We start from the raw sequence: 14,668 nt of genomic DNA on the forward strand, positions 1-14,668 counted from the left end.
TTAAAAAGAGTTCATTTTGGATTTAAAACTGAGCTATATGTGGACTAATAAGTCTTTGTCACGGTGTTAATAAAGTTCATTGAAATTCAAATAGTTTGTTTATAGTGAACACAAGAGTAGCGTGGTCATGCTCACAACCTAAACTTAGAGAGCGTTAAGTTGTCTATCTTTTGTTTTTTTAATTGCATTGGTTGTTATGAACTTGTCGGCCCTATCGGAAGGGTAGAGGGGCGGGTTTTGTGGTGAATCTCGGGAATGATGGCCTGGTGAAAACAAGGCGAGAACGACACAGATAAGCAGCAGCGTGAAGCTTGAGAAATTAAGTCTAACACTTGGTGGATGCAGAGTTTACCGACGAGTAACGGACTTACAGAAGCATACGGAAGGTAAAAGCTTTTGTGTGTGTGATTTGTACTGCTTCAACATGATGTAGTGTGTAAAATACGGAGATGCTAAGTGTAATTAGTGCATTAGCATGCTAGCGGGATTAGCGTTCATTTTCAATGTAGTAGCAGTTAATGTTACTGTGTATTGTTAGTATGTGCTAATGTTACCAGCTAGTATAAGCTCACACAGACTCGGTATGAGGCATAAATGAGCTTGTGGATGGATTAAAGAGAGACTGAGAGACTGCTAATGTACACAGTGGACCAGGAAGCACTCTTTGGGCCCGCTGGACCAGCAGAAGTCTCCCATTCAGCCTGCCATTCGTTGGGACAGTTGCCGCCAGCCTGTAACCTCAGTGACTGTTCACCCTGTCAGCCATTGCCTGCTTTTCACCTTTGTCCATACTGCCGATGAGAACTGAAGGATGCGTGAGTAAAACTAACCAGTGCACGTGCTTTTATTTCCTGTGCTTGCATACGCAAGTGAACCGGCCATTTGTTTTTGGTCACAACGCTCCCAAGCTATGATTCAGGCCTGCAACGGTTTATTTTGGGTTGAAACTGATACTGAGGAAAAATATCATAACTGAAATCTGAACTTAAAGGGTACCTACCTGTTGGTGAAAATGGACTGTTGCACCTGTTGAAGGTTGTTCATTATTGACGAAGGAAAAACACTTTCAAGTGTTTTGGTTTTTGTAAATGCATTATGTTTTTTTTTCTGGTTAAAAATTATTAGTTTAACTAAATTCATCATCTGGATTTAAAGCACTGTCTTTGCGTCCTATTTACAAGCCATTGCAGTGTGTTTAAGGTTTTAAAAAGGGGATACTTACATGGAAACAAAATTCTTAGTGGGGATTAAAAATCAGTAATTCATATTTTTCCTGCTGAGTGGAGGCACCGCCATTTGATTAAAATTTATAAATAAGTTATAAAGCTTTAAAAAGTGATTTTTTTCCTCTTCTGTTTACGAGTGTAACACGGTCAGCCATAAATAAAGTGCCCAGGGCCCCGCCCATAGTACTACCACCTCTTTAACCAATAAGTTAATCATTTAGCTACATGGGATGGGTGCTACCCCCGTGAATTCAAAACACAGTTATTTAGGTTTGAGTAAAGCTTGGCTGCACTGCACAAATGTTTCCAACTGGTGGCTCAGTGCTTTCATATTAATTCTAATCTTAAATCTCATCTGTGTTACTTGCATTAAGTCTACTTTTTCTCCTGTGGCTTTAAAACCATGAAAACGTCTTTTCTGCCATCAGCGGCAGCTCATCTCTGCGCCGCTTGCTGTAAATGTGAGCTGTCATGAGTGTTATGTGCCGGTGAGTGTGACATGCTGTCAGTGCTGATCAGGTCTGTCCACTCATATCTTTTACTCCCTTAAAGGTACAAATCCCACAGCGTAAAAATCCTGCTTTCAAAATCTGATTTACAGTAACAACATTTCCTCCTTAAATAACCCACTAAAAACATGCAGAAGATCACCGCCTGACCAACGCTGACGAAAGAGGATGGGTCCCCGGGCGCGGGCGTTGGCTGGCGGCTGGCCGGAAGAACGACGGACCAAGATGGGTCAAAAGCGGAGAAGATAATTTCACAGTGCATGGCGTGCGTGCACGTGTGTCTCCTCCCTGTAACGTGTGTGTGTGTGCAGTGATCAATAACAGTTAATCTTAATCTTAAATCTTAATATCTAACAGTTCTTTTTATAATGTACGGCTTCATTCACAGACACACACCTTTTTCAAAATGATTGATTTCACACACACACACACACACTGAAGCCACCACACATCAAGTATTTGACCAATCACGTGTGGCTTGAACGGAAAAAAGTCGAGAAAAAAACGAAAACAAGACAAAACAAAAAAAGCCCAAAGCGGCTCGCTCTCTGGCTCCAATCGTTCACTTCAAACCGACACACGACCGACACATCACTATGTGTTACGGTAGAAAGTGTTCAGCACCTACCTAATAGGGGGTTTGGGGCTTAATCCTGATTATTATTATTATTATTATTATTATTATTATTAAACTGGGCTGTTAAACAGGAGTGGATGGCTGGAGTGGAGGAAACATGTGTGAACGCAGTTTATGCACCTTTACTATTAATGAATATCTATATTTTAAACTCCAAAAAGAGTTCATGGTTCATTGAAAAATGAATTCAGTCCACGGTGCTCTTCTGTCGGCTGGGAGCCGATGGAGCGATTTGTGCTCCTCTTTACAGCCAATAACAGAACAACGCCTGGACATGATTCATAACACAGTGCTTTCAATAACCTAACAGCGGATCTGTGGGAAGGTGGCGCTGGGTGGAGAGACACCGAGCGCCGAATTCAAACGGCCTGTGTGGAAGCTGGAAGCTGAAGGCTGCAGCTGCTGACAGAGATCCGTATCTGTTCCATATCAGATGCATCCAGTGTTTTATTAAGATCATCAGCATTAACTGACAATGTGTTCACAGCGACTTGTTAACTTGATGTGTGTAGCATGAATGTAGACGCTTCCACACTGGACATGAGGGCTCTGAATGGTTTGATTGACTATGAAAATGATGTGAATCACTTCAGAGAGTCTCAGCCCGGCTGAGAGCCATGTGATGAAGAGCGCTCTGCACCTGCATCGTCACAACACCAAATGAGGATAATGTGCTGTTCACCCCTCCAGTAGAGCTCCACAGGCGGGGAGAATTCATGAAAAGAGCCACTGAGGCTGTTAACCAATCAATCACCTTTCAAGGTTGGCTGACGGAGCAACTTTCAACCGTTTCACACAGTCTTCATCAGCAGATATTGGCTCAGTTTTCATGAAACTGTAGATATTCAGACTCTGTGATTCACAGTCATTTTAGAGGTTCTTGGTCACCTTGGTTTAGGCAAGGCAAATTTATTTGTATAGCACAATTCATACACCAGGCAATTCAAAGTGCTTTACAGAGGCATAAAAATACATTAAAATCATACATTTCAACTATACAATCATACTTCTGACAGCTGCTTCACTTTGTTTGGCTCGTTCTGGGAACACACAATAGACCTGTCCCTGATGACCTGAGAGCTCTGGATGCTTCATAAGGAATTAATAAATCTAGAATATATTTTGGTCCTAGACCATTTAATGCTTTGTCAACCAACAGTAAGATTTTAAAGTCTCCTCTTTGACTCACAGGAGTCATGAGATGACACAGAAATATAAAGAGGTGTATCATCTGCGTAAGTATTGTAGTTTACAGCAGAGTTTGACATTTCCAATTAAGATCTACTTGCTTTAGATCATATCACATGGTCATTATCATCATTGACTTCAAGCTCAAACACGGATCAGTCCAAAGCCCTAAAACTTCTAGAATAATGAAACCTTTAAGCTTCATCTGCTGATGAAGATAGTGTGACGTAACTCAAGAGGAACAAGCAGGGTCCTTGAGAGGAGATCGTTTCTGTCAACTGCAGTTTTCCACGATGAAGAACTGACGCTGCTGTCGTGGACCAACATCTGACCAAAACACTTCATGCTGTTCTAGCTTTAATTCGCCACACGTCTGTAGATTGTTGTGATTAGTTGCTGCTTTGTCGACCTCGTTTCCTCACATCAGCGAGCTCCAGCGGTCAGATTTCAGTTCTCTCCTTGCGGAGCTCCACACACTCACAGTATTTTAAAAGGAACAATAAACACTAAAACACATGCATGAATCCTGTCACTGGCCTCAGAGCTGGAGCTGAACAATTTCCCCATAGACACTAATGAAGTATGACAAAAAATGAAGCCAAAACTTAAAAAGAATCTTTCATTTTCAATCTGCGAGTAATTGCACAAAAGCCGGATTGTGGAAATCCAGGCTTACTCCCTTTGTACTGAATTACAATTAACCTCGTTGTAATCACCACTGTTATCCAATTACATGCACTGTGTTATTCCACACCCTGCACAGTGTTCAATAATAGCCTCCAGATGGGTAATGCTCCCTGATACAGAGGAGGACAGGGTGTCTGAGTAGATTGTGAACCTGTCCCTGACTCATCCTCCTCAATATTTTCTCTAATCTAACTTTAATTGCTTGGCCTCAACTTTCAACTTTACTTTTAAAAGATTCATTTCCTGAACTACTTGAGAGCAGTTCTGCTCCGCTGGCTCCATGCGCTGCCTGCAGGGCCTCTGACGATGGTAATTTCTTGATGAAGCGCTTACTCACCCAAATCAATTCTTCCTCCTTCTTCTCCCCGTCTCCTCCTCCTGTCATTGTCTCATGCGAGGGCTGACGCACCCTCCCTCCCTCACGCATCCTCTCGGCCTTACGAGAGCGATCCATGCGGCAAAGCCTGTAAGACGCACCAGCTTTCTCTGCGTGTGACGGGAAATGTCACTGCCAACCAAAAGAAGTGAAAGAATGAAAGAGACAAAGTGGCAGAGTCAGGCGGAGAGCAGGGTTGGAGCTCAGGGGTGAAGTCATCACAGTCGGCATGTGAGAACAGGAGCAGGGTCTGCCTCTGGAGCCAGCTAATTGAGCTCGGATGAGTGAGAGCAGACACAGGTAGGCGCTGAGTTTGACTGTGTTGTTCCCCCTCTTCCGTGTGAATGACTATGAACAAAAGGGCAGACTCTTTCCCTAATCAAGCTAATGGAGTGGGAACGAGCTGGTGGCTGAACTGGATGGGCAGCGACAGGTAGAAGGGCCTCCGGGGGATTGAGGGAGTCTGAGGTGAGGACTTCAGCCTCTGATTGGCAGGACACAAGGCATAAAAAGCCCCGGCTCGTTCAGGTCTGAGGAGCATATGGTGACAAGTACTGTGGTTCATGTTAGCTGTCCACAGAGTAACTCCAGAGCTGATAGACGAACCACGAGCCTGCGCGCCTGCTGACAGCAACCATCTGTGTCAGCGTATTCAACAGTGAGCACATCTGAGATGACGCCGCGAAGGAAGAAGTCACAATGGTGAGTGAATTCAGAAAAGACTAATTCAGCCTGACTAATTTCACCGGGATCATCTATTCAGTATGAGCGCTGCTTTATATGTAGGCCTGGGTTCAAAGATTAAACACAAAGAGTAAAAGAGCTCAGGTCCAAAGAAGCTGAGAGGAAGATCTCACCACAAGGTCGGTGTAGTTGTTTTTCTATCATATCAGATCATATCATATCACCTCCTCTTCATCAACACACCGTGATGTAAAAATGTGTTTTTCCTGAGAAATGTGATGGGATGAGAAGCTCCAGAACAGCAATGAATGGACCCTGTGGTGAGACTGTTCTCCCAAACTGCTGTTTCCAAGGTCAAGAACGGACTTTAAACCTGAGCTTTGCAAGGCATCAGAGTTCATTTATGTGTCATTTTACAGCACAGGGAGGCACAGTGAAGCGTTCAGCTGCACAGAACAAACCCACAAATATTTAAACTGTGTAATACAGCCATGTATACAGCCAGAGGGTATGTACAGAACATATGACGCATAAGGCAACATGGGAAGAAAGTCTAAAGTCTTCAGAAAGAAATGGAAATCTGAGCATTTACAAGTCAATGACAATGACAAACTCCATCTGCTGATTGAGACTCATGTGTTGATCTGACTGAGAGCTTGCAGTGAGACTGTTTTCTCACACAGTAAAGAAACCTGTCAGCTGATCGGTGCTGACAGCAAAACACTGCAGGCTTCCCTTGAACGCAGCACTTAGGGCTGCAGGGATTTGCAGCCTGTGCTGCTGACCCTGTGATGGGGGCTGGTGGTGGCGTCCATCCAAAAATGTCTTCTAGTTATGAAGGAAAATGTGATGCATGGATATAAAGACCATTATGAATACAGTTACTTCAATCGTGTCCAATAAGGCGCCAGCAGCCTTGTTAACATGATGGATATTTGAGGCACGTAACGTCAGAGTCCTCTTAGCAAACAGCATCAGGTGAGGAGAAAGGAACCAATCAAGATCCAACAATGGAATCTTATTAACAAGATCTACACTTAACATCTTATATTCCACAGAAAGGTGGAGTAAATGCGGTGTTCTTGTCATGTGAAGCATGTAAAATGATGTTTTCAGAAGCTTAAATGATAATTGACAGCCAAGAGAAAAGCTGCTTCAGTAGGACTGTCTGAGCGCGTTGAATAAAACAGTTTCACAGTGACATAACACGCCTCAGAGCGCGTTCACTGGGAACATCTGAATTATGTGTTAAAGGAAGGCATGAAATATGAAATATTACAGATTCCTGCAAGAAAATATTGCCTTTCCTTTACATCGCAGCTGCCGAGCTGGCTGGGATTCAGTTTTAACTGAGTTTTGGGGCCATAAAGCTCATCCCTGACACCTCTCCAGCTTCTCCTGCACCTGTTCTTCTAACCTGTAACCCTATATATATATATATATATCTCTTTCCTTCAACGCACACGCTGTTAGAAGGAGCTGATGTTTTGTGAACCTCTGCTTCCCACCCTCCAGGCCTGGACTGCTGCTGATGCTCCTGCTCTGCGCCTCTCTACAGCCAGACTCCCTCCACCAGGTGTCAGCCGTCAACCTGCGGCGCTTCATCGGCTGTGCCGTCCGGGAGTTCACCTTTCTGGCCAAAAAGCCTGGCTGCGGGGGCCTGCACATCACCACCGACGCCTGCTGGGGGCGCTGTGAGACCTGGGAGGTGAGCGGCTGGGAGGCAGCCTCTGTACTGTACACACAGAGGAGAGGAGAGGAGTGTAAACATGATCATACAGAGAGGTGACGTAAGCAAACGTGACAACTTCACACAAGAGAAACAAGTCGGCTGTTTGCATCGTGAAGAGAAGAAGGATTAGATGCACATTCAGCCAATCAGACGCAGAGACAGACAGGCAGACAGACAGCCAGACAGATACTGTAGATGCACAGATGAGGAGGTGGTGATCCCCATGGAGAACATTTGTTTTCGCTTTCCTCCCTCAGCAGGGAGGTCAGCGCAAGGGCGGCTGCAAGTGCAGGGATTCGGTTGCTCGACAGCGGATAGATGGGCGGATGTGGGACTGACAGAGAGGCTGAGATGTATGTCAGAAGTCAGAGAAAAATACATTCTGTGTTTATAATCACCTGCTGAGATCTAATCTGTGTCTCCCAGTAATGAGAGGCTGCCTGAAATGTAAATCTTGCTCAGAATGGGGGAGGACAGGAGGCTTTTGGAGCCGTGTGAAGTGAAATTGAGTTAACGTTCTGCGAGGATGGAAAGCAGCGTGGAATCCACAGATCGAAATGACAGCAGTGGCTTCCTTAACAACGCCTCAAGTGCACAAAAGACACAATTGGATTTCATAAGTCGGCGGATACCAAAGACAAAAAATGCTGTGAAATCTCAAGTTTCATCTGGTACATCGTATTCAGTGACAGGAGGCATTAGGAGGCTCGTGACTCTCCCTGCTTTGTTATTGCAGTGGAGCTGGAGTGTGTTTGGTGATACTCTGTGGATCCCCTCAGGGAGGACACTCATCTCACTGTCTGCTCTACCCCACAGGGAGGTCGCAGCTCAGCGGAGGGAGTCCATGTCTCGCTTGAGGGACAGTCTGTAGGACAGACAGTTAAGGGGTCAGGGGTCACATCTGTGAACATCAGGTCATAGGACAGTCTCTATTTACAACAACCCAGCTTCAGGATTTCCAGTCTTACCTTCAGTGTGTTCAACTGAGGTTATGATAGAGAAATTTTAATTACTGCAGATCAACAGCAGAATAAGATTAAAATCCTGGAACACCAACACGAGAAGTAATTAATAGAGGCTTTGCAGATGTGGCACAAAGCTCTCTCAGAGGCAGCTTGAGAGCAAAATGGAGCTTCTCTGGCAAATTCGCTGTGTGCTAATAATGACTAGATGAACCGAAGGATTTATTAAAAATGAGAAGTCTATTCAGGTGGATTTGTCCCCGCGTCAGGTTACTGCGATGAGAGAAGCTGTTCCACCTGCAGGTTTGCTGCTTGAGTCGTTAAAGTTACCACAGGTGGCGCTGGAGAGCGATGTTTTGAACGAGCTTGTTTCATTTGATGATTAACCACCAAAGAGTAATTGTCCAAAGTAAGATGTCAGCAGTGACGGCTGGCGAGTCAGAGCGAACACGCTGACGTCTTAAAAACAAAGCTGAGGAGCTGAAACGAGCTCAAAGGTGATCATCTAGAAGAAGGACATGTTGACACAGTCGGAGGCCTCGAAAGCAAACATCAGCAGATATTTTCAAATGAAAAGAAAATGAGGAGAAAAGTCATTAAGATTATGTCTGTGTTTCCAGAAGCCCGTCCTGGACCCTCCCTTCATTGAGTCCTACCAGCGGGTTTGCACCTACAACGAGACCCGTCTGGTCACCGTCAAACTGCCCAACTGCCAGCCCAACGTCGACCCCACGTACACCTACCCCGTGGCCCTGAGGTGTGACTGCAGCGTCTGCCTGACCAGCACCACCGAGTGCATAACGTCTGTGTGACGGCTGAACGGGCGTTTTTAAAAACACGCTTTGCTTTTAATCGTCTGTGGTTGAGTGAAGCGTTTGATGCAAACAGGACGAGGGTGAAGGAGAGGGTCGCTGCCTGTCCGTCCGCTCTGCTCACAAACTGTAACCAATGCTATGTTATCTGATCTCGCTAGTAAGCACAGCTGTCCTAAAAAAAGCCTACGTAGACTTGACCAGTTTACGAGAGGATCCACCTTAGAAGAATTAATCAGCACAAAGATGCAGGAAAGATGTTTGTTTTTGTTTACTCATAATCTCTGACTTTTCTCTGCTTTAACCTGCAAAACGCCTGTTTGTCCCTCACTGATGTGAGCGGGACTCAAACCGACAGCTCATATGAATAAATGGACACATGCTGATCTGCTTTACTTGCTCTACTGATTTTATTTAGATTTGTTCTTTTAACCTTAATTCAGGGGCACACTCAAAGAAATCACCACGTTCAGCGAGACGTCCCCACCTGATTTTAACCTGAGTGGCTAAAATGTTCATGACTTTCAAGTTAGATGAGCCTGAGCCGATGCTGCCGCTGTCAGAGCGGCTCAGACCTGCACTCCTGCTTCTATATCTCCTTTGATATGAAATCAGTATTATTCTCGTCACTTGAGGGACTTCATGTGTTCTTTAATCAAAATCAGCGACAGTGTCGTGATTGCTGTAATTGACATAATTGATCATTTGCTCGTCAAAGATTAATCAGGCCTGACTGGACCGCTTGTTAGCACTTAATGAACTGACCTGAGCTCTGAGGCCAAACTACCTGCTGGTTAGTCATCAGCGCAGAGCAGAAAAACAGGCCTCGCTAAGTGTTGTTATTCACATGATTCCCAAGGAGAACTGGCTTTATGTAATCCCCGAGTGCTCACATGTCGCTGAGGAGCTGCAGGGCTGCGTTCGAGCCCCAGCGCTCCGAGGTAAACAGAACGCACCCCTCCCACCACGCTAACCCCCCCCCCCCCCCCCGTTCCTCTGTTTTCATTCGCTCACACCACAAGTCTGTTTGAGCCCTGACCTCAGATCAGATGTTATTCATGGTGAGCTGCTGATGAGTCTGTGCTTTCAGAAACATCTGAGCACTGAGCACCTTTGGATGGATGATGCCATAAAAGCCAAAAACCTGAGCGAACCTGTCTCATTTCCTCTGTGACTGGCTGTCAGGTGAGAGAAAGACATCAGATGTGATTTTCTGTGAGAGCTCGATAAAACAATGAGGATGAAATCTGGAGAAAATAGTTTCCTGAAATATTCATTCTAATAAAATATTAATATTTCATTTCAGTCATCACCGCATTAATACATTTATATCATATTTTCAGTCTTTCACAGAGTTAATGGCCTCGAGTTTCACTTTGACTAAACAAATATTATCATAGGACGAGAGCAATGACCTTCAAACACCTGATGTCTTCCGACCAATCAGGACACGACACTGAGTGAGAAGGCGTTATCATCACGATCAACACCGAGTCGATTATGTGCAGAGATAATCATTAGCTGTTATTGATTCTGCTCCAGCTTTAGAGCCTAAATCAGTGCTTCGATACGCACGGTCAACTAAAAGCTGGAGCGCATCAATCAATCAATCAATCAATCAATCAATCAATCAATCAATCAATCAATCAATCAGCAGTGATTGACAGGAAGTGGAACAGAGCCTCCATCGTGCAGACCATCACTGAGTTTAGGCTCTTTTCTACAAGTTAAAAATTCACCTGAAGCCGTCACACAGGGCTTCCTCACACCAAGAAGCTAAAGTCAAAGCGTCCGACTTCAGCATCGAGGCAACATGATGAGGATGTCTGAGCTGATGAAGGTGCTGAGCCTGAGACCATCCAATCACAGAGCGCTCTGCAGGTATCTAAGTGAAAATGTCCTTTTTCTCTGTAATGAATTCAATCACGACAAAATAAAAGCCGGTCACAGTTTGATTTTCAGAAGCCCTGCGTGTTCATTCATGGGTTTCAGATTTGAATCTTTTATTTTGCAGGTAAATTTCTTCTGTTAAGTCTCAGTTTTTGACTTAAAAGCAGTTTGAATTCAAAAAAGCTAAAGTCAGAAATTCAATCATGTTAGGATTTTAAATTCAGCAGCTCTGCAGCAGCCTTGAAGGTGGATAGTCGCAGATCAAACAGCTGATCAATATGTTGGATTTTTGAACTTCAAAGGACTCACACTGGAGCGTCAGCCATCATGGAGGCAAAACGCACATAAATGATCTTATTATTGATTAACTTTGATTTGCTGCCGTTTCTACATCTGACCAAGAGAGACGCTTCAGTGACGTCGTACAGTAGGGCTGATGATAGAAGTATACCGCACTGTGAAAACGGTTTTTGCTCCTTTATAAACAGCTCGTATCGTTGGATCCTCTTCCACAGCGTGCAGCTGATAAAATGACAGTTATGTTATGAAAGACGCTTCTTTGCAGCCGTCAGCTCTGCAGAATCCTGCGTGCAGACGCCCAGAACAGAACCTCAAACTGCCGTGGAAAGAGGGAAACAGCAGCGGTGAGCGCTGACGAGGCGTTTGAGGCTGAGGAGGAGAAAATGCAGGTTAGAGGAGAAACAGAGGAGAAGTTAGCTGCAGACCGTGGGCTCTCCTGAGACCACTGATATCTTCAACAGCCCTGACAGGAGAGGAGCTCCAACGACCCCCGCTGTCCTAATCACTCCTGACATTACCACTTCCTCCATGGGCTGCAGGGAGGAGGGTGGGGCTGAAAAAGCTCTTGGCAGGGGGAGGATAACGCAGAAGCAGAGAGGAAGGAAGACGAGGAGGAGGAGGAGGAGGAGGAGGCGGCTCTGAGTGAAAACATCGACGGAGGTTCCTAACCTGGGCTCGATGACCTCCTCTGGGAGCTCCGGGGAGACACAGTGACTCATGTCAGAGTCCTTTTATTCAGGGTGAAATGAGCCGTCTCTCTGTTAAAGGGGTAATTCAGGGTCAAAGGGAATGTTGAGGAACGCCGCCTCCAGATTTCCACAGCGAGCTCTGACTCTGGTCTGGACTGAAAATCCTGTCCTGTATTGATTTAAGAGCATCCTGAGGTTTGAACTCTGTCTCATTTTCATGGAAATTGCTTTATTTTTAAACGTGCATGCTCGTGTTGTTATCTTTTGGTTGCACGCTGTGAGGTCAGAGTTGAAAGTGAACTTTGAGCGAAGCGACGAGGCCATGAGGTTCACCATCTTCACTCTCTCTGCAGGAAAACAATGATTCTGTCGAGCTCCTCAACGTGAAACCTCATTCCTGCTAGGCTGGAATAAACACACCTTTCAGGCCAATCAGAAAAGAGCATTCTCAGTCCAGGTCACCGAAGCAGGATCGCCTCCCTCGGTCCTTGTCTCACTGCAGGTGGAGGTTAAGGGCAGGTGAAGCGATTCTGCGGTCGAGCCTGAAGGGCAGTTTCTCCTCCACCGCCTCTGAAACAGCCTGACAGGAAGCGAGCAGCCATGAATCATACAGTCGCTCCTACAGGTACATGGAGGCGAGGAAGTTCGATGAGGCTTCAGAGGAGAGAACGGCAGAGCGGCTCTGCTGGGGGAGATGAAACCCCCCCCCCCGAGACCCCTCTCACCTCTGAAGGCTGAGCGATGAACTCGCTTCTGCTGGCTGAAAAGTTTGCACACAGCTGTGGAATCATGGGAGGAATCACAGGAAGCTGATTTGGACAGAAGAGATCACTGTCTGCGTAGGACAACCGTGTTACGGTGAAGTTCAGAGGAAGATCACTGACAGAACACAAGCACTGCTCCACACGCATCCACCACGTCTCACATTTACTTCTCCTCTCATTACAGAAAGGTCACAGCAGTTCTGCCAGTGCGGCTGAACGCTGGGCTGAAATCAGCTTGTAAAGAAAATCTGTAATATCTTTTTTTATTCCTTCCTGAAGATGAAATCACGAGAGAGAGGCAGAAACAGAAAATCATATGTTGGATGTGACTCTTACGTACGTTTGGTACTCGATAAAAAGTCCTCGTGGTTTCTTGGTTTGATCGATCTGAGCAACCATAAACAATGAAAAACAAGCAGAAAACCACTTCCTGCCCTCTGTCTGCGGTTCACGCCACAACAGAACAGTGACGTCATCTGCTAACAGTTAAGAGAAATAAAAGCACGGGAGAGCAGCTGAATCGATCACAGGGAGTTTTAAATATCACTATGAGCACTTTTCCTCAGGCTTTGCTCACCGCCCTCCTCACAGCAGATCGCCCGCTGGATGCAGTCTGTCAGCCTATCAGCCTTAAATACCACCGACGTATAATACAACCATGCGGGGTGACGGTGGGGTCGCAGCATGCCCACTTCCTCTGCAGGAGATAAAACAATAATGCCACTACAACACCGGGGGGTCACGCCGCTGCCGCTGCACCACTGCGTCAGCCGTTACACAGTCCCAGTCAGACAGGAAGCAGCAGCCAAAGAGCTTTTTCTACACAGACACACTTTACATTCACACTTTAGGACGTTCAGCTCGATTCATCCAGAGGCGGAACAGTAGAGCTTCATTTCACAGATGCACAAAATTAAAAATACTAAGCTGACAATGATGCGGTGACCATAGCAGGAAGCTGAAGGAACACAGTGGAGGAGGGATCAGAAATATGAATCCAGACAGACATAAAAGACGATTCTTCACTCCAACATGATGTTTTCTCATGAGCTGAACGTGAGGTCCATTTGGTCATTTAATCGATTTAATCATGCACATTGAAAGGCACTGCTTTGATTCATAATTAATCATAATTAAACTGAGCTAATGAACCACAGGCTGTTCAGTCGAGAGGAGATCGCCCTCATGTGACCGTCATCGTGTGGAGAACAAACGTTTTCTTCCTCATAAACATCTGCAAAGCTGATTTTCCTCATAAGTTCAAAACCCTGCTTCACTTACATGAACGTTTCACTTCTTCTTCTCTGCCTTTGTTGAGCAATACCTCCACCTGTAGACCAGTGTCACCTGTGTGCAAACAAAGCAGACACCCACATGTGCAGGGTATTTCACTCTAATTAGCCTAGCTTAGCATAAAGACTGGAAGTGGGAGGAAACAGTTAGCCTCAAAATTAATCTGCTTTCTCCTCTAAAGCTTTGTGGTGATCGCACCTTGTTTGTTTAATCTGTGCAAAGAGAAAATTTGTGGTTTGACGAGGCGTCACGGCTGTAACTGTTCATTGGTGCAGAGCAGGCAGGTGTGACCTCGTGGAGTCAACCTGCACAGATCCACAAACTGTTCTTAATGTTTCCACACTCACGTGCTGCAGGCCAAATAGAGTCCTCTCACAGTGTGGTGGGAGTGATGAAGGCTCAGTGGAGTGATGGACTTCAGATCCTGGATCCTGGAGAAATACACGGTCCACACACTCCAAGGACCACAATGACAAAAAGCTCTGGAATTAGTGAAAAGAGAAAAGTTTGACTTCAGCAATAAAATGCTGGACTACGGTAAACAAACACTTTGTGTCATATATCGAGTTCATCCTCTATCGACATCTCAAAAACATTATTTCAACACTCTTCTCTCACAAACGAATGAGTGAAATATCGTCCACAAGAAACAAAGATTTGTAAAATAGGTGCTTTGTGACAGGAGAAAGCAAACATGTCAGCTAATGTACCTAGCAGGCAGGTGTTAGCGAGCCACTGACCAGGCTGAATTCATTAGCTTACGCCTGCTAATAACCTCATTAACCGTGGTGCATGATGGGTACTGCACGATGAGCTGGCCATCAGCGGGCTCGCTTCCAGCGGTTTGGTGCATTCACATGCTTCCTCGTTCTGTGGAAAGGAGCGAGAGGATTTAATGTTGACGATACACAGATCAGAT

General features: G+C 45.4%; 1 protein-coding gene across 1 annotated transcript; it reads left to right on the forward strand.

The window, feature by feature from the left end:
* The first annotated feature begins 5,296 nt into the window (after positions 1 to 5,296).
* Positions 5,297 to 8,813, forward strand: gphb5 (glycoprotein hormone subunit beta 5). Its single transcript, XM_070979813.1, has 3 exons — positions 5,297 to 5,325; positions 6,823 to 7,015; positions 8,622 to 8,813. The coding sequence occupies exons 1-3, from the start codon at positions 5,297 to 5,299 to the stop codon at positions 8,811 to 8,813; spliced, it is 414 nt and encodes a 137-aa protein (XP_070835914.1).
* Positions 8,814 to 14,668: the final 5,855 nt, after the last annotated feature.

This window comes from Chaetodon trifascialis, chromosome 14, assembly GCF_039877785.1.
Source record: "Chaetodon trifascialis isolate fChaTrf1 chromosome 14, fChaTrf1.hap1, whole genome shotgun sequence".
In the NCBI taxonomy this organism is placed as follows: Eukaryota; Metazoa; Chordata; class Actinopteri; order Chaetodontiformes; family Chaetodontidae; genus Chaetodon; species Chaetodon trifascialis.

Bases quoted from the DNA above. Each gene is read 5' to 3' on its own strand.
- gphb5 (XM_070979813.1), top strand. From the start codon at position 5,297: ATGACGCCGCGAAGGAAGAAGTCACAATG. The intron at 5,326-6,822 runs GTGAGTGAATTC...CCCACCCTCCAG, and splicing joins CGAAGGAAGAAGTCACAATG to GCCTGGACTGCTGCTGATGC. The intron at 7,016-8,621 runs GTGAGCGGCTGG...CTGTGTTTCCAG, and splicing joins GGCGCTGTGAGACCTGGGAG to AAGCCCGTCCTGGACCCTCC.